At 50.1% G+C, this 20,757-nt stretch overlaps 1 protein-coding gene across 1 annotated transcript in view; it reads right to left on the bottom strand.

Moving 5' to 3' along the window:
* Nucleotides 1–20,757, bottom strand: part of LOC107216762 (homeotic protein antennapedia) — a 63,503-nt gene that overhangs the window by 7,402 nt on the left and 35,344 nt on the right. The window contains exons 3-4 of the mRNA XM_015654048.2: nt 5,986–6,210; nt 4,759–5,765 (exon numbers count right to left, since the gene is read on the bottom strand). Of these exons, the coding sequence (XP_015509534.1) occupies nt 4,759–5,554 (796 nt within the window). The 5' untranslated portion in view covers nt 5,555–5,765; nt 5,986–6,210. The remainder of the gene's footprint in view (nt 1–4,758; nt 5,766–5,985; nt 6,211–20,757) is intronic.

The following is a 20,757-nucleotide window of genomic DNA, read 5'->3' as shown; positions in this document are numbered from 1 at the left end:
AACTCGGTGCGTGTGCGTTCCGTCCACACGGCCGGGGCTTCGTCCGTGATACCGACACCGGACCGACCGGGCCCCCTTGCTTATTATAGGCCAGGGTACGCTCGTCGCTCCTCTCGCCCCTCGCCCCCCCGATATCTTCTGGCGCTGCCGCGCCGAACCTGCTGCACCGGACCCAACTGGTCTTTCGAGCCGCCGCAGGACACGCCAGGACTTTTCAGATTAACAGCTAGCCGGATGTTGTAACCCGCTAATAAGGCGCGGTCCGCACCAGACTCTGGGTCCAATTAAACCAGTCTTGCATATACGCGGGCTTGGGAATCGGCGCCCGACCTTTGCGATTAGATACTAGAACTCGATCTCCGACGTTATCTCGGTTCTAAGATGGAACGGCTTTTCTCATTCTCGGGTATCCGCGACTTGTCTAACCACGATTTCAACTTCGTTTGGTTCAACACCAAACCCAACTCACAGCTCGAACCTTGGACCGGGACCTCGACTCGTTCGGAAGTGCGGCAAAAGAAGCGAGACGACAATTCAAGACCGGGACCAACTATTCATGCGCGAAAGCCTGCAAGCTTCCACCGTCGCCTCGCAGCTTACGACCGCTTTCGCCCCACCTAATATCCTCCGAATAAATCTTAAAGTGCCCAAGAATTGTTGAGCGAACTTTCGCAGCTCGTGTGGATACGTAAGTGAATTTAATGCGATCAAGAACCGTCCTACGAATTCCCATGCGCAATCATAAGCATTTCTGTAAAGCAAAAATAACCCCCTAATTACGAATTACCGTGCAAGTTCAAGGAGTGGTCAACAGGTCGTGACGTTTGACTATCAGGATCGTAGGGGGTGGTAATTATGGAGCAGACCGAAGACCGACTATCGGCGATTGTCGCGTCCGCTTCTGTACCTAACGAGTTTGGAACGCAACGGAATAAAGCGCCTCTCGGCGTCGAATCCGTACATTGAATCGTATGCCCGGAAGCTGTGAGTTTGGAGAGAAAAAAAAGCAAAGAGAAAGGGAAAGGAAGAGAGAGAGAGAGAGAGAAAGAGAGCAAGAAAATTCTCCCCGACCGTTAAATCGCGGCGAGGTGTACCAACGCGTAGACGGAGGGGGATTGCCAAGCAACCCCGCGTCACAACAAAAAGGGAATTATACTGCCCCGCCTGGCCGCGGGCCCGGGGGATAACGTATTCAAAGGGGTTAAAGGGGGCCGCGGTGAGGCGAGAGGGGAGCCTCGCGTTTTTGCCCCGAACGTCTGCAGCACGGCGGACAGACGGACGCCGGGATCCCGCAGACAGACTCCGGCTAGACCCCGGAGCGGTGCCGCGGCGTTTTGAGATAATGAGCGAAAAGCGGCTCCGCCGAGTCGTGGGCCAGCCGTCTAATCTCACCCCGAAACTCGTGCAGGCGTCGTCTTCGTCTTCCCGACTCGGCTAGCCGCGTCACGGGTCCTGCGGCTGATACTATATGCGGCATGGCCGCCGCGCACGAAACCGACGAGAGCCTAGCCGCGCGTCTTCCCGTAGGATCATCCGTCATCGTCATCCCTCGGCTACTCCCCCCTCGCCTGTTACCCAAACGCCTAGCTCTCCTCCTCGGGACTAGCTTCATTTTCTTCGCTCCGTTCCCTCCTCCCATGCTCCAGCCCCCTTTTGAATTCCAAAGCCGCCACCATCGTTCCGGTTCAACCGACGAGAAATGCCGACCAAATTATAATTAAAAGAAAACTCCTATTAACGAGAACATCCATGACGGATTTTCTCCTTCTTCTTCTTCTTCTTCTGTTTCTTATTTTCGGACGAGAGGAGGAGACGGGTACCTACCGATGAGAAAAATGTGCGCCTCCGGTACACTGGCGAGTAAATCACTGCCGCTTGCGGTTCACCGTCGTCAGCAAAGTCCAACGAATTCAGCGCAAGCGGCCAGGACGATCGGACCGCGCGTGCGAAATGTTTTTGTCACGTCACCCGTCGCACTAGCAGAGCTTTCTTACCGAGCACTGAATCAGAAATAAACGAATTACCCCGCGCGTACCCGCCGCCGCCGATCTACACATGAATAACGTGACCGGGTTATAAAATATTCATGAGGGGATATCAAATCATAAATCGTCCCTTGGACCTTGTGTCAACAATATCTTTCGCCCTTTCTTTCTACACTTTTGCAGAGGTAACGGAGGCTCGCCTGGAAGAAAGGAACCGGTCGAGTAAAATCAACGTCACCTTTTCAGGTTGGCTACCGGAGGATGATGAGATTTGGATTGATCCTATGAAAAGAATCGCCGCGATCGTTGTTTCAGATCTTCATAAAGCAGAGCGGAAGTTTCCTGTCATAATTTCCGACAGCCGACACAACGTATCTTTGAAGACAAAGGAAATCGAGGTCTCCTTCGTGTCGGCGGAAGTTTACCGGGATTCTTCGTACGTTCAAAACTCGAATACAAACGATACCGCGGCCTCTCTTCTCTTGACATATCGCGTCTAATATTGTATTTTACCGTTTCAATTTGCGGCTTAGACAGGCTAATGGATGCGAGCTCGTAAAACATGAGGTCCGTTCGTTCACAAAAAGGAACGTAGCGATGTATTCGTCACGAGTGCCCGCGGACAGCATATCACAAACAGAAACGGTACACGGTTTCATCCATCCCCGGAAGTCGTGGCGAGGATATGAAAGAAATTTTCAAAAAATTTTTTCCTTCAAAGAAAATTATTTCCGAGTAAATTCTGCGGAAATTACCTCAGCCATACGTGGCATCGGACGCCTGGAGAATTCCGCGATCAATCTCCAGACGTCACGTACCTTTTTCTTACCTAAACTTTTTTCCGAGGCAAACGGATAGGAAGGCAACGAAATTCTTACGGTTTTTTCGAATGTGTTTTTATGAATGCGCAGGATTATATACCTAGATCGCATTGAATCTGCAGCGGAACGAAGGGACGATGCATAATTCATCGATTTATTTATAAGCTCGACGGGAGGCTCGGGATTTTAATTTGTTACAAATAGCGAACAAGCTGCTACATACTTTTTACAAAAGGTGACGGTAATTCGAGTCGGACATGAAACGGGTTGAAAAAGGGGGAAAAACAGCGTGCGAGATGAAGCCAAGCTGGGTCCATGTGCCGACATCTGTGAGAAAGCTCGGAGACCCTCTCTTCCTGCCGTCGTTGCATTCGCGTCGTCATACATGAGGAACGGTAGGCCTGCTTATCGGCCAATCACGCGGCGAGGTTACCCTACCTCGCCGAGAAGAGACGGTACCCGCGCAAGGTATGCTTCGAATGAAATTTCAAAAACACAGGGAACTCGTGGAAGACTTACCGAGAGCCTGGATCTTATCGCGGAAGGTCATTCGGTGGGTCGAAAACGTTCCACTATCAGTTCAAGCGACCCTCTTCTCTACTCTCACTGGCCTAAGCTCGAGGTCTCGATTGCACTAATTATTTTCCGCATTCCGCGAATTCGATGTCTCTTAAGCTCGTTATTATTTCTCCTCTTGGAAAAATCCATCGTGTACGTTATCACGGAACGAAAAAAAATTCGCAAGAGGCGAGAAATCACGAGGAGTTTCGCGGAGAGCGAATGAAACGCGTTATGGCAAAGCCCGGTGACTTACGACTGAGCCGAACGTCATACTCGCGCAACTAGGCACCTACGGACCGACCTTCGTGCGGATTGAGAACCGAGGTTAGGTAATACCTCGAGGTATATTTCTCAGGAGTTGGGCAATATGCTGGGCCATAGGGGGTCCAAGGATGGTGACGAAATAAGAGCAAACTCAGCGGGGGTCCGGACGCCCTACAACCTGTACAGTTAAGCATCCGATACCTGGCCGCCTCAAAGGGCGGTATACCGACCCAGACGTAAGTTACGACCGGGGCTATTATCACTTCGTTAAAACCGTCATAAATCCTCCCCTTGTTGCGCGCTCTTTCGGGTCTTGAGTCGCTATAGTTTTCTCCGCAGTAGCCCGGTTTCCAAAACGCATCCTTGGAAGTCTCCGAACCTCCCAAAAATCAACGCCTGCGTCTGTTGGCGGAATTCGACGTCGGAGAGATGGAGAAAAAAGAGTGATTTTGATGAGGAGAAATCGCGCGAGGTTTCGGTAACTCGATAGTCAAAGCACAGGCCGCTGAGCGATGGCATAAAACTGGATGGACAAGAATCTTGCAGTCTAGGTGCACGAGCTTCTGGTATGAAGAGGCATGTAAGTAAGGCGAGTATACTCTAGAAACGGTAAGCGAGGAAAAAGACTTTTATGGGGCTGGTAACCGCGCGCGTTGAAACTGACGGGCTAAAAGGTCAGGGTAATAAATAACCCGGATCGCTGCGACGTGTCTAGAAAAGTGGAGGCATTGTGCCGCGGCGATGCAGCGCGCTCTCGGGCCGGCAATATCTGTTCGCAACAGTTGATATACAATCTGGTCTAGTTTTACGCACGGTTGCGGCACGGCCGGGCAGTTCTCTCGAACCGGGCTGCAGGTATCCCGCCGCAGCGATTGTCAGTACCTCGAAGCTACCTGGAAATAATTTCGAGAAAACGTACGCTCACCGGAGCGTTCAAGACTTTCGAAAAAGAGACGACGCGACACTGTGGATTCAAACGTCCAAAGTGGATCTAGAACTCGTTCGGGCTGCGGCAACCGCGAATCTCCGTTCGGCGAAGAAATACTCCGGCGACGAGTAGCCTAAGCCCTGAAATATCTCTAAGCTGGAAGCATACGATCTAGTATAGGTGGAATCCGCGCGCTTACCAAACTGACTCCTCATCCAGGGATAGAGCGGACTGGGAAGGTTGGCACCCGCGGTGCCCTGCGGTGCTCCTTGCTGCTGCTGTCCGATGGGCGACGTGACGACGCCCTGATGCTGGGGGGGAGGTTGCTGCTGCTGCTGGGGGTGCATGGCGGCCTGTTGCTGCTGAGGAGCGGCCTGCTGCTGTTGTTGGTACATCATGTGCTGCTGCTGCTGCATGTGCTGCTGATGTTGCTGGATCGGAGGTTGCTGCGCCTGCATGTGGGGATGCTGGGGGTGCATCTGATGGTGCATTTGCGACTCGACAAGGGGGTCGGGGCTGTCGGGTCCGTCGAGGACGCCACCCTGGTGGTCGACCGCGGCCGCCTGGAGCTTGCAGCTCGCGTAGACGATCGGCGTCGACGGATGTCCGTTCGGCGTTGGCGTGTGCCCCATGTGCCCACCCATCGCCGAGCTCGGCGACGACGACCTGTAACCGGCCATGCCGTCCATCCCCGCGTGCTCCTGCTGCTGCTGGTAGTAAGCTGCGTTGCGAATGTCCATTCGATCGTAGGGTGGAAACCTGGGGTACGGCATGCCCTGCTGTCCCGCCGTCGCCCCGTAGTGGTGACCGGGAACACCCTGCCTGAGGAGGCTCGGGTCGCAGGGGTCGGCGGCCTGCTGAGGCTGCTGCTGCATTCCCTGGGTCTGCTGGGGCACCTGTACGGCAGCCCCGTAGTGCTGCTGGTGCTGATGGGGGTGCTCGACCCCGCCATTGCGAAGGTCAGTAACGAACTGATTGGCAAAGTACGAACTCATGCTACCACTATCACCGCAAATCCACACCTTTTCACCCGCGCCTCTATCACCGCTAAGGCTCCGTTTCCTTATTTCGTTCACTCGATATTCCACTTTACTTTTCTACAATGCGGATTTCGTGCACACTTCACTGATTCTCGTATTCTTTAATATACTCGTACAGGTTTCATTCGCACTTATCCGGAACGGTGACGATACGGCACCGAGTTTTCTTTTTGAAAAAAAAAAGAAAAAAAAAAAGAAGAAATATAACAATACCAGAAAATCACACGCACTTTTTCGTATATCACTTTTTACTTTTTATCCGGCGTCACCGGGGGTTTCGGGGCACGGTTGTGGGGCGGGGATTAGATTTTTCAACAATTCCAAATTGGGGATGAAAGAACAAAAGAAACCAACAAACTTGGTCACACCACCACACCGAGACTTACCGAGGGGCGTAGATGCTACTCTTGGCCGCACTAGAACCACGTTACTACCGTTTCCGGGCGATAAATAATAGCGAAGCTTCGTCCTCTCCGTGATAATTAGGCAGATAATTCCGATGATGTCGGACTCTCTTGACGATGGATCGGGGAGGCGCCGATGACAACGCGACGGTTGTTATGTCTCCTTCCTGTTCCGTGCTGCTCGCCGCTGTCGACGCTACGCCGCACCTGTAACACGTTGGGAAGAAAAATTCTATATTTACTCCGTGCGGTTTTGATCAGATCGGAATCAGCACTCAACTATTATTATACAAATGCGGCTTTCGAGCCGGAGCGCGCTCGCGTGGGCACAAAGCCGGCAATCAGCGGGCAAAGGGAAAACATCTCGCCGGAATGACGGAGACCGAACAGCGGCCGCTTGCTCCCATTGCGCAAAAGCTCACTTTACCAAAGTTTGACTGGTGAACCGAGGTCTGTTTCAGTGACAGACGGCGACGGGCACACGTGCTCGTCACGCTGACGGCCATCGCCCAGACGGCCCTCGTCTATGCCTGCAACCGTCCTACTTCCAGCCCTGCGTCGCGTCGTTGTGGGCGGGCTAAAACGATCGCTAAATTTGGAGAAAAATCTCACGAGTTGATTTTAATGGCCAGCCGCGTGTTGGCCGATTTCTTTCATGTCGTTACACTCTCGCAAGCTTTGACTACGACTGTGATACACTGTCGGCGTTAGATTTGTACAAAGTAACAGCTGCGCTATCTCGCCCACGTTAATCATTGCGGTCATCAAAGTCGTTTAATTTCCTTCAAATTGGCCTCAAGCTTGGTTCGGAGCCATGTCTCGTGGGTTTCTTTGCACTTTTACGTCAGCTCTACTGCCGTACAATCTTCAGCGTTAATACACGATGCTGCACTGTACGGATTAATTAATATTCATCTAAAATGTTTCTTTGTTTTGATATGCGCGAACGAAGTTTTTCAGCGGACAGAATTTGCATGCAACGACGCATTTCACGTTAAATTGGAACTGCGTAGGTGAGCGGTCAATCTTATAGTGGATAATTTAATCACTGAGATTTGCAAACTCGGATTAATCTTGGTACGAACTTGATTAGAGGAGTAACTACAGTGAATAATAACAAGCTGTGAATACAATGCAATATGGTTGGAAATAAATTTTTCAAAATATAATACGCGCATGTCCTGACCAGGAAAATTGTGAATACAAACTCTTTCGCACGGGTAAAAATAAAAGTTGCCGAACGGAACGCTGAGTGCCCGCGAATATGGATTCATCAGGTCACGTCTGGAGTATAAATAATTCAAATAACGGTGCTACGCCGTCTGTGTTTTACAATAAAAAAAATTACCTTTCTTTTTTTCCCGACGAAACAAAAAATATGACGTTTTGTAAATTGATATATGTGATAATAATAAGTGATTCATACAAATTCCTCAAGCCAATAGACTCGCATGTAATAGTACAGACAAATGCTGCTATATCCACAGTGGATAACGAACACCGTATATGTGCAGATGACGAGATCCTGACCAAGGGCTCGGTAGGCAACCGGAAAATCGAGATGTATTTTAGCTTGCATACTTGCAGGCGCTATCCGAGCAGTGTTGCTCATTCAGTGTATCTGATTTTCACGCCTGGTTAATTCTCTCTCGAGATACGAGAGAAAGGATTCGTTGGATTAATCAAATATGTATGTAGACAAGGGGAAAACATGGTTTCGCCATTCAAGTAGTTTTCAATTCAGTCGAGTAAATGAGATTACATCGGACGATGCATAAATTATTAATCCAGTGTATGATTTTTAAAATATAATTTTTTCACCTCTGTAACAATTAGAAGAAAAAAGAAGCACTTACAATTTCACCATATATTATCGTTACATTTGGCCAAGTAAAATAATTATCTTCAGTTGCTTCAACAAATCTTGTCTGGGTGTGTGTAACAATATCTTGGCAATTTTTTAATTACGAGTTACATTTATTTAGTTATAATGCAAAAATATTTTACAGTAAGAAATTGCACGATTTCTTTATCCGAGGGTACCGACTCTTATCTCAATCTTATCGTCTGGATTTCTCTGATACTTTCATTTGTCAATGCAGTCATATTATGTCATTCCGTGATATTGCGGCATTAACAATTTTGAAAAATAAAAAAAAAAATCAAAAATTAATTTCAATGCAGTCAAAGATATTCCACTTCAACTAATAGTACGAAACCCTTGAGGGACTTGTCCGAGATTAGAGAGCATATGTTACATAACACATCCGTACACCCGATCTAGATGTGCATAAATTTCATACGACGATGGTTTCATCGCCGGCAGGAATATCGCGGTCTTCTGAAACCCTGCGGGGGTTTAAAAAACAGGAGTGTAAAAGTATCGCGCCTCGCGGTCCTCGCTATGCACACATGTGCGAAGCGACTCAAGCTGGAAGGATCGGCGTGCGATGGAATATACACGTGGGCGTGGGGGTGGCTGGGAGTGGACGACCCTCGGGATTTCGAACGCGGCACGCGGGTGTCGGGGGGGGGGGGGGGGGGGGGGTGGAGGGCGGGGGTGGATCGCGATTAACATTCCGCGCGTTCGCCCGCTGTTCGCGCGGCGCTTTCATTAATTCCCGCGTATTGATTCCCCGGATTGATGAATGGCCGCCGATAGCGCTTCTATGCGCTCCGCGCCTCCGCCGCCCCGCGTACCTGGGCACGTCCACCCCCGGGTCCGTTCTTCCGTCCGTCCATCCGGCGTCTGGCCGTCCACATAAATCGTCCCTCCTCCCAGCGTCCGATTCGAACTCAATTCCACGCGGCGATTGTCTTTGTATTTTAGTTGCTCGGGGTACCTGCAGTAAAATCGGCTTATCTTGCAAGCTCGCGAAAGGACGCTTTTGTTGCTCCCTTAGTTCGTTCGATCAGCGCTTTGGCGCCGAATTTTTAAAAAGCTCGGCCAATCTGCGTCGGAAAGTTGCGTCCGACTTACTTTTGGACCGGCTGATCGAGACCCCGTAAGTTTTTGGACACCCGGTAGACAAGCGATCATGGGTGGCGGCATCGGTCGGAAGGTTCATAAACCGACGTACCGTTTCTGGGATTAAGACGTTGGCCGTTTCGCCGTGAGATGGCGATAGCGATATCCGTCGGAAAGTGGTGGAAAAAACGGGGTGGAGCGAGCTTGACAGCTGGGTGGGTTCGAGGCCAAGGTGATTGAAAGCAGGGTGGAGCGCCATGGAGCGCCACGTGACGCCATCGCTGGATATAGAAGATGACGTCGCGCTGCTACGATGGCCTCTATTTATCAAAATGGCCTCGCCAGCGGTCCCTTTGTTCTCTCTAGCTACTTCTGACGCTCAGCCCCGTTTCCCTCTCGTCTCGTCTCCTCGTCTATTCTTCCGCCGGCTATCTCGCCGCGATTACATTCGAGCGTAGCATCACCGAGTCGCGCCTGCAGTCTGGTACGGAGTGAGCGAAAGAATCGTTCGTTCGATTAAGGAGCGCTGCAACGTAAATCGAATCGATAGGCATAAATCCTGCCGGAGGTGCGTGCCTCCTGTGTGGGATCCACAAAAAAAGCCAACCACCCCGAACGGTATCGAGTCTCTCAAGTCCGAGTAGGTGTTATAGTATGCCTGGATATCGAGAGCAGCGGTAAGATGGACTGCGATTGAATTGATTTAGGACGTGTTGACTCGTGGAGATAAACGGCCAGATGGGCCTCCGATGACTATTGGGCCGTAAATGGCACTCGTAATGGGCCGGGGCGGACCGGGACCCGTGCCGGCCGTAAAACAGTCATAAACTAACTCCTCAAGAGCCAGTTCTTCAGGAGCCAACTCGGGAAGAACCGCCGAGGGGCCGTAAAAATGCTAAGCGAAGGAGCAGACGAGCCGATGACACTGACGGATCTCTAAGATCCTCCGCGTCTTGGTGGTAGGAATAATTCAGACCGAGGATAGGTGTGCGTCAGGCAAAACCAACCAAAAGCAAAATTTTTCCGCATTACGTAACCAGAGGATGCGTCTGATTGAATTTGGCAGTTGATATGACGAAAAAAAACGACGGAATCGTTGTAAGACGTCTGCAGCTTGCGTCAATGACGCTTGGAACTTTTTTGCCCTCGGTTTTGAAATCGAACTCAAACTCCGAACAGATCACCGCGATACCGAGCTTCTGCAGCGGGCGAGCGAGAAGAGCTTTCGAAAAGTTATCTGCACGCGCGTGTTCGCCGATTAGCATAATCGCGAGTCCAGGAAACCAGTTTGCAAGGACGCACGGTCGAAAGCAGCGTCGCGCGCAAGTTGCGTGCGTGCGTGGCAATCGCGTTCGTAATTCTCCTCGGCAGCTACGCCATCGTCAGCTGACCCAGAGATAAACTGCGCAGCTGGCAGATACCGGACCGCAACCTCCGAGGTAGGCTGTCCGCCGTTTGCTCCGCGTTTCGCTTGCAGTGATTTCGAATTGGAAATCGTGCGAGCTTTTCGAGTGTCCAAAGTTTTCGAGAGCTTACCCACCAACGACTCGGTGGAATCAGGATGCGGATGGCGCGATTCGAGTGATAAATCCCGACGTTGATCGGACCGGCGATTCCGCTGCGATAACGCTGACGAACGTGTATAAAGATAGAGAGAACCGGTTGCCTCGAGTGGAACGCGTCAAGTCCAGCGTTTCCATTAACATTGGAATTACGGAATTTCGTATACATGTTTTCTACGGTCCGACGGTGATGCTGAGTAAGAAAATTTCAGGGTCACTTGTGAATTTGCATATAATCCGTGCTTAGGAGGAGAGCGAGCGGGAAAACAAACGAAAAAAAAAAATATGCATCAACACCGAGATAAAGGAAGCGAAATGTAACACGCGCATTACACAGCGTCACGTTTGTTGCTACATTTCGCACTATCATATCTCTCAGGTAAAAATGACGCGGACCCGATCTGCGAACGGCGAATCGCTCGCTTGGTCAAACTCGCCCGACGGAGGCTAGATCGTATCTACGGATGCTTTCGTACCCGTATAATATACAGCGACGTCCGCGCACGCTGTCCCGTATACGTAGCCAGAGATTGGTTAAACCGTCCGAAAATTATTACCGCGTTGATCATTTCGGCCGTGGACAAAGGCGGGCGATTTTCTATTATCTCAAGCGCAGCTTGTATTTAATAAACAGAAAAGCGGCGAAACGAGGCGGCTCTCCCCGGTCAGGAAACACGGAAAACGCCGGTGAGAGGGAGGGAGGGTCGATAGGGCCGCCGGCGGTGAGCGGAAGATAAACGTCATCGATTACAACCTGCACTCCTGTAGCTTTGAGGGGAGCTTGGCACTCGCGTTTTAAATCCGCGCCTCACGCGCCAAGTTTCGGACGGACGAGTTACATCGGTGCGATGAAAAGGGGAATATCGGGGTTGAAAAATCCTTCGCATCCGCAGGAAGAATGACGAGTCGGTTTATCGCAAAAAATAATAATAAAAAATAATAACAGTAAAGAATAAATAAATAAAACGCAGGCTGGCACGCGGACCGGAAAATTTTTAGCGAAGTCGTTTTTCCCGAAGCAGTAGCGTCAGATCACGGAACTAAAAGGAAGAGGGAATTAGAAAATAGAGCGAAAGCGTTTGTTGTCTGGCAGGTTTGCATAACGCGCCCAGCGGGAGGTCGAACACCTTGAACGGGCACCCTCGTGGAAGGCTCATCCCTAACTTTCACATTTTTTGGGTAAAACTTTTGCCGCTGTATGGGTACACGGATATATACATTTTTTCTATCTTCTCCTTGTTTTCGAGTCCGGGGAAACGAGTCGCTTTCACTTTGGGCCCTAGAGATCCCCGGGTCTCGAGGAAGGTCAGTGGAAGTCAGTAAAACCGACATAAAATGCGGTGAATTGTCACTAGATACCTAGTTTAATCTTGTCAGGTTTAACCGGAATGGCTCGTAAAAGTCCCATGGTTCACTTCTTTCTTCTCCTCCTTTTTGCGGCTCCGCGCGAGTCTCCTGACAAAGTTCAAGCTTCAATCGCTACCGACCCTGGGCCGCGGCGGCTCGGCTAACGAACACGAACGCATGTGGTACAATTTTTTTTTTTCATACTTGTCATTAAGAGAAAAAAAAAGAAAAGAAGAGAAAACAATAAAACAAAATGAGAAATTTCCACGACGGTATAAGACGCACGTGATGTCAGTCCTGAGTCAAAGCGATTCTACTGTATCATCAAGGTGATGTTCTTTCGTCTACCAAAAATTCCTTCCCCGGACCGGGTTCCCGGCTATCGCGGTCACCGGATCGCTGCAGGCACTCCGAAACTCGAACTCGGTAATATTACGGCGCGCGGTGACTTCGAAATTAAAGAAACGTTTCACCGAAAACTTTCGGAGCTGTAGGTACGAGAGTGAAACGAGCTGTCCCGCATCTAGGAATAAAAGCGGTCCTTGTAATAATTTCATACGACGAGGGTCGCGACGATGAGGAGAACGGCGACGAAGAAGGGCGACGGAGGGAATTCGCGCGAACATCCCTGAAGCGTTGGGACCCGCACGGCTCTCGACCGGGCGACACCAGAGTGCAAAGTTTTGACGTCACCGCGTAAATCACCCGGGTGGAAGCCACTCGCTCGTTCAGAAAGCCTGCAAATTCTCTCTCTCTCTCTCTTTCTATCTGAGCGCGGTGCCGGGATACGGGCATGTTACACGTTCGTCTGTTGCCCGGCTGCAGCGTGCACATACGTATATTATATACCCACACGGCCCATCATCCAGAAATTCCAGCGATCCCGGAACGCTATAACTTTTAAATAATTACCCGACGGATTTATTCTGAGCTACGGTCGCACACATCAACTTAAATTAAAATTGCCGACACGTTTACGGCCCTGGGGGACCACCTCGTCGCTTCGCCTTGATACTGATTAAATTTTTCCCCATTGTGCGCCCGGCTTTAGGTACATACCTGTGTCCTTCCCCGTGAGCATACCTGCAGCAGAACTCGGGATGATATTCAAGGAAACGAATAAAGAAACGAATGAACACTCGTATTGAATTAATCAAATCTCGCGCAAGCTTCCGGGCTTCGACTCGTGCGATGGGCGAAGAAGAACGAGTAAAAGAAACGGTGAAAGGTGGACGAGCCGTAGATCGTCCGGTGATGTTTATCGGTTAAACGCGACCCGGGAAACCAGTAGGATGCCGGTTTTTCCCGCCCCCCGTATGCAAAGGTGTACCTACGCGTGTGTATATACCTACATTTTACAGCCAGCCACGAGGAAAGTGATAAATAGGACCACCGAAAACGAACGTAACTCGGCTCCGTGGAAACGAGGCAATTAGGAAGCTAGTTTTGTGTTGGTACGTATCGGTACGCAGCACGTAGTCGATATTATCCTGAGTTATGTCACGCAATTAGTAAGAAGCCAGGATCTGTCAACACCTGGCTCAGGTGGCGAAGAGTCCCAAGTTACTTGACTCTTGGCGTAATAACGAATCCTGCCGGGATGACGATTCTTATCGAGATGATATCTTTTCCGCGGTTAGTCCTGCACGTGGCGATCCTTGCGCTGTAACGGGACCGATTTTGTAATATCGTCGATTTCACCGTGCGAACGATACGACGAGGTGTGAGACCTGCATGGTTTAGATAAAATGGGTTCACCATCTCCGGACTTTTTAATCGTCGTCGTTTGATGACGGGAAATAATTAACGAATCTACCGTTGAAACAGAGTTGCAAGATCGATTCAATCGTCGAGAATCAGCCTCTGCCGGATATTCGGCCGCCGATGTTTATTTTATCTGATTAAAAACCAGCAGAACTTGTTTTACGATTTTTATGGGTATACTTTTTCAATTTTTTTTTTCCGCTACACCTGCATGTGTCCAATGTCAAACGTACGGAATACCAAATCAGCTAAATAACTACCGACGAGCGTACATCCTTCGCCAAAACTACAATTTCTACTAATTGGAATTTTTGTAAAATTATACTTCATCGAATGACGAAATCCCGTATCCTAGGAATATCAAATCGCTGCGTGACTCTCATTAACCGACGTAAAATTTTGGATCACGATACATCTGGCTTTCTGTAGTGAAAGCTTCGCTGTATACAGCCAAGCAAGCTTTAAAATTTCAAACCGTCCAAACTCTCACGCTTCTCCTCTCTTCACGTCCACAAAAACATATTCCGACAAAAAATGTGGCACTAAAAACAAGCATGCAGCAGCGCCGAAAATTTCATTTATATAAATCACGATACTCGTTGACAAGATAATAACGCTCTATTGAATATACGTTAATTTTTCTCCATTCTTACACCACCAAATTTCCCCATCGGTTTCGCTCAGTTTTAAGAACTCTTTTAAACAAAAATTTGTTCAAGATACAATTTTTAATTGGGACAGAGGAACGTCTCTTCAACGATTCCACTCCGACCGAATTACCGTATTTACCAACGACTGTTACAGCGTTACAGCATCTTTAAACAAATCAAGCAGCGATATGCATACACATGTATATTTGTCGAGGGTAAAATGTGCAAGCGAGTGTTTCTCGAGTTGAAAGGGGGGAAAAAAAAACGAAGTTTAGATTTGTTTCGGGGTAGCCTGAACGGCGGTGGTTCGAGTGCAGTCTTTCGGGGGAGTGTACCTAATGAAAAAATGTGATCCCCCGTGGCAGCTGGTTCTGCAGCAGCAGCAGCAGCAGCAGCAGCTAGGGCTCGACGAAGGCTCGCCACGGTCGCTCCCAGGCGACGGTTCGGGTGGATCCGGGTGGATAGGAGGTCCGGGAGAGGAGCCGAGGGGTTGGCCGGGTATTGGATCCCGGGTTGGTCGGCAGGAGGGGTAGTTTGACAAGTTGACAAGAGCACAAAGGCCGAAGCACGGAGCGCGGAGCGAAGCCTGGGAGGAAGAGGAGGAGGACGAGGCAGAGGATGGGGGAGAGGGGGGGGGGGGGGGAGGGAGGCGTCGCGACGCTCAACGTCCGTTCCCGCAGCGGTGCGGGAGAGGAAGACGGGGCAGCGGAAAGGGATGACGGGGAAGAAAATGGCAGGGCCGTGAACAAAAGGAAGACGCCACCCCGGCGGTCGTCTCGCCATCGGTTTCGAAGTTTCGAACAAGATTACCTATAGACGCGTCGCTACACCCACTTCGCCGAAGGGGGAGGAGGGGGTGGCTAATATCCGAAACTTTCATTAAGGGCGTGCAGCTTCTCCGGAGAAAATACCCGCTTAATTAAATCTCCGGATCGATGAAAGCCGGGCAGGGAGAACGAGCGCGAGGAATTGCGGATGAGAAAAAAATCAGTCACTCGCGTTATTCGGTGGATCGAATTCGATCGTTCTTATTCTTTACCTGGAGGTTTTTCGAGAATAATTCACGGAGCACCGTATGCAGAGTGTTTATTCTCGTTTAGAGAAGAATTCAGAGGTCGAATAGATAGAGAGGAACGTGGCGAAGGGTTGACAACGATTTCGCACAATGGCATGCGCTCTTCCATGTAAGGTATATATCGGATTGGCAATAAATATTTCTCCTAACCGTGCAGGTTAGGCGAACCACAATAGCTGCTGGTCCATTCAGAGCTCGCACGTTTGTTGCGTTGCGTATAGACAGGGTAGCCGGATACACCGGCTGCTCCCCCCCATTGCTGTACCTACGCGGGAATCTAGCGTGATATATCGGGATGGAAAATACCTCACGAATCATTAAGAATATCGTTGTAACGCACGCCTATACCTCATCTTCCGACCTCCGAACACCCCACGCGTTACGGACAACCCGATATCGCCGATGATGAATCCGAAATTGACAGAGCGAGTGAATGATACACCGTGACGCGAGGGGTGTGCCGCAAACTTTGGTGGGTATAAATTATTGCCAACGAATGGTGCAGTCGTCGATCCGCAGTTTATTTGCTGCACTGAGAAGAGTTTCATGTGTTATAGTAACCAGAAAAATTGAGTAAAACAGATATAGTTAAGTAAAATGTTTGAATATTGTTGGGATTACGAAAAACGAGGTACGCCTAACCATTTTGCGCTATCGACGATCCTTTTTTGGTAATCGCAACGCAAAATCAATTTTCGGAGGTTTATTCTACTTTTTTAGTTAAATAAGACTTTAACGTCAATTTATTGTTGCACAGGCATTAAATTTTCGCAACGGTTACAAGAAAATATGGTAAGAGCAATCGTAATGAGAAAGAATAGTAACGGATGCCAGACTTTCTGGTAACAGCTAGAAAACCGATTTTCATTTTGTACCTAGAACTATATTTTTCGATTGTGTTAAAAAATAAAAATAGTTAACGACTGAGCGGTAAGCGGAACTGAAAATTTCTCCAAGTGTGGCCTCGAGTTTGAGGCGGAAATTACAAAGTAAATGGCCGGATGTCTCGTTACCCGGCATTATACGGAGCGAACAACTCTCGTGTAGGTGAATAAAAAGAATTTCGTTTGGTGGAATCGCGTCAGTAGCTATTGTCTCGTTAAAAGCCACCGACAATTTTCACCCCGCCCAACCAAACCGCGCATCTCGCGACTGAGTAGCTTTGTGTCGCGTGTGTCGCACAGGCACTGTGAGCAACGATGTTCCGCGTGTACGTGAGAGGAAATTTATGTGTTTACGGTTAGAAACCCTATCTCTAATCCCTGTCCCATCGTAGGTGGTGGTGGAAACTCCTGGCTGTTCTCGGTAGCGGGTTGAGGGTGAGAAGAAACCCCGATCAAAACAAGGGGTGGCGAAAGATCCTTTCTTGAGGAATGGCCGTCGCCGAGATGCTGGAACGGGTAAACGTCCGCACCCTCGTCCCGGCTCTCCTTTTGCTCTCGCCAATTTGAAGAGGAAGAATTTCGCGAAAAGAACGAGCAATCAACGTTGAACGAAGCGAGCAATTTCCGATGGACGCAAAGCTCGGGTATCCAGCTTTTGGTCTCTTGATTCTGCAGAGACCGTGTAACCTTTGACCTCCAGCGATAATAATATTCGGTACATGTAAGCCGGGCGTTCCGGGTCCATCCTGTCGCCCCGAAGGATCCCGGCCCTTCTCGCTCCGCGCAGGATCAGTAAATCAGAAGCGCAACGAAGCGTCCGCAGCGCCGGCAGCACCGTTCGCGGCTCGCAACGTCGACCCCAGGGGTTGGCAAGGTTCTGCGAAGGTTAGCCGCTGCAGGGCTGCGGAAGGTTATCCCCCTCATCCACGCGGAAGACGAAGGGCCGGGGGTGTAGGGCGTATTAGTATGCCAGACGTCTCTGTTATCTGCCCCTAATGAAGTGGAGCGACCCGTTGTCCTTCTTCCTCCAGGTAGTCGGGATCGTGGAACTGGACCAAAACGATTCCCGCTAGTTCCCCGTTCGAGATCCAGACTGGCAGATAGCGGCAGACGGCGGCGCGTTCTTCCGTCGAATCAGTTATCGAGGAAACAGCTGTTCGGTGAAAACGTCTCGATATACCGAGAGGTCGACCTGCAACCGGCTCGAGAAACGCGGCGACGACACCCAGGAGGCGGGATGCTTCACGGGCACGGATGAAACGGAAATAGAATATTCCTCGTCGTCGACTAGCCGAAATATATAATTCGTAGAGTTAAAAGCGGACCGCTGTCGTGAATAATATATTTATCTAAACAGTTTTTCTCTCATACTTTTTCTTCCGCCTCTTCTTCGGGCGAACAAGACTGACCCAGATGCATGACTAAGCGATTGCCGTTTCGATTATTCTAATGGCCGGAATTGCCGTGTCGTATATAGAGCCGGAAACTGTTATTTAAGAAAGTTCATTCAATTATACGGTGTCGGTTATAAATTGATCGGTGAAACGAAATGTCCATACCCGGATAATAAAACATTCCTCGCGACCATCGCTACTCTTTCGAACCTAGCCGCACACCTAGGGCTGCACTGCGAGTCCAGAAACTCGTTCCGAGGACCAATGACAGCGGAGAGCCAGGCCCACCGTAAACGGTTCTACATTCTAATCGCATCCGCCATCCATATCATTCACGGGAACACCACGTGGCTGGTTATATGGGTTAGCCCAGCTCTCGTGTACGTCGAGATATTAAACATACCAGCGCGCCTCCGCAATCGTTTTAGTTACTTAGCTGCCTGCTCGACGCTGACAAATAGTTCAATGGATACACATGCGCACAGACACGCGCGTACAGATGTATCAAAATTTATTAGCAGTCTCTAGAGTTTTCTAGAGTACGTGCGGTTGAAGTGCGGTTGAAAGGTTCATCAATTAAAACTGGGTGGATGTATTTCGAATTTGAAATTTAAAAAAAGACCCCGAACCCTCGAGATCTCGGTAGACGGCGGCTTCGTCGCCGTATCGCTGGATCGTTGGGTGCTCTGTTAAACATCGAGAGAGATAATCGCACGTGGCGATGAAATAATCATAACTGCTTTTGGTTTCACTTGGGTAAATAATAATTTCGGTTCATCGATATACGCTTACGAATTACCTCGATAACGTAACGAATGTATAATAACCCGTCATCGGAAACATACCCAACACCGACGACGTCCTTGTATCCATAATGACGCAGTTGCCGTTGTGAATCCAGAAAGTATTCGCAAACACGTTCATATTATCACTGCTTTTGCGCGCGGGCGTGTGGGTGGGACGAAAAGAAACACTCGAACACGAGCGCGAGACGAATAGTGCCGCGTAAACTATCGCTAAAACCGCACTGAACTGCACTACCGCATGCGACGCGGCGACAGATCCGCGTGAAGGTGTGTAAGACACGTGAAAAAAAAAACGGCGAGTGAAACGGCATAAAAAAAATCAGCATAAAACAAGGAGAATTAGTGCAATCGCACTTAAACGAGACACGCAGCCGGAGACAACACTGTATCACTTTGGAAAACCGGTAGACGTCTAATGTCCGTGTATAATTATCCGGGGAACCGGCGTACGTGCGCACGTGGTTCCGCGTAGGTATTGGAAACGTGTCGTCGGCAGTCGGCTGGATACTGGCTAAGCGGTTGCACGGTGGCTGAATTGATAGGCACACACAAGTGCCAATTATCTGACGGGCGGGTAACGGTTGAATACCAGCGATTCTCGTCGGCGTCTCGAGCCGAGGTCCGGCAGCATCGCTGAACCAGAATAACCGGGGAATCTGGCCGCTTCTGGTTTGCGGAAAAGTGTCAAACGCGCCGTCCCGACGCCGGTGGTTCGATTCGGGCAAAGCGAACCCGCGCGACTGTGTCGGAGATTCCGACCCGGCGAGTGCAAACAGAGACGAGGCTAGGTAGAATATGACGAGCCGCGTACGAAGCGGCGGCACTACACCACCACCACTTGTGCCGTCGCTGGTTCCACTATAGCACAACACACAACGATGCCGACACTAATGCCGACAGCGGGACCACCGCCACCACCACCACCACCACTACTGCCGCCGATGCTTTCGACTCGAGCCGATTTCGGGCCAATGCGTGAATGCTGCCGGGACTCGGACGCGTGTGCGACCATGTGCGTGCCGGTGTTGGGCGCGCGGGAACACGGCCGCGGGTCGGGGCTCGTTGTGCCCGTGTGAATGCGCGCCGAAAGAGAGAAACGGAGAGAGGAGAGAGAGGAGAGAGCGTATCCTCCCGTTCGGCATTGAAGGGAGCGAACGCGTCGAGCTGTCAGCGCACCCCACCCCAACCCCTGTACGCCGAAACCAACCCCCGAAACCCCCGGCGTTTCCCGAGTCCTCCTCCTCATCCTCTTCCTCATCCTCCTTCTATTCCCGTCCTCGTCCTCCTCCACGCTGCAACTACACACCGGCAACCGGCAAACACCGAAGCGCGAGAGAGTGCCGAACTCTCTCCTTCTCCTCCTCATCCTCATCCTCCTCCTGCCCCTCTTTATCTGCGCTCGAAGTCAGTCCCTTTGCGTTTTCACCACCGCTTGGATCATAATTCTTCCTCTCCCTCGAACTACCCCCGCCTGCCTTCTATCCATTTTGCTCATTTCCTCCCTTCCCAGTCCCCCCACTCCCACTCTATTTCACCCCCCGAATCCGTCCGCCTGACTGACTGACTGCCGGACGAGCGGACGCCACCCCCGTTGCGAGCCGAAAATATCTGCTAGACGGCATAGAGTCGTCATTTTTTCACTCCGGGTTCGGCCTCGGCGGTGAAAAAAACCCGACCGCTCCTGGAAAGACCGAAGATCGTGGAGATGGAGGTTCTTCCATTATAGTTGTCAAAATGGTGATAGGGATCGGAGATTTTTAGCTCAGGTTCTACGGCGGCGTGAGCTTGGTTCGTTAAGTCGGCGCGACGCGGCAGACAATGATTAGAGAAAGAGAGAGTTGATTGAGAAACGAGAAATAGGTTTTTGTTTGCGCAAGCTTGTAACGCAGGAGATTAAACGCTCGGAGCGGATTAATCAGAGGCGAGATGGAGGAAAGGTTACGGTTGGAGGTTATCGTTTTTTTCAATACGCATGTTATGCAGCCGTATGTTACTGGACTCTGGCTCTGGTCGAAGTGTTTATTAATTCCGTACGGGCAATTAAAATTTCCGTTCAACTCTTGCCGACGCGGCGTATATACGTATATACGTGTATCACTTATGCAAGGTTACGCAGAGCTCTCAAGTTTTTCGATCGCATTTCCGAGCCGTACGATTAAGTAATACCCTAATTACGAGCGGTACTAATCTCGCGTGCGCCGAGAAGAAAAGTGAGGAAGGAGCGTAAAGAGGGGAACCCGAAACAACCAGGTTAAAAACCTTTGAAACGCCCATTCCAACTGCCCAAGTAGTTCAACTGATGGC

The sequence above is a fragment of the Neodiprion lecontei genome, chromosome 1 (assembly GCF_021901455.1).
Source record: "Neodiprion lecontei isolate iyNeoLeco1 chromosome 1, iyNeoLeco1.1, whole genome shotgun sequence".
Taxonomy (NCBI): domain Eukaryota; kingdom Metazoa; phylum Arthropoda; class Insecta; order Hymenoptera; family Diprionidae; genus Neodiprion; species Neodiprion lecontei.
Note: the sequence above shows the minus strand (reverse complement) of the source record. Positions and strands in the feature narration are given on the sequence as shown.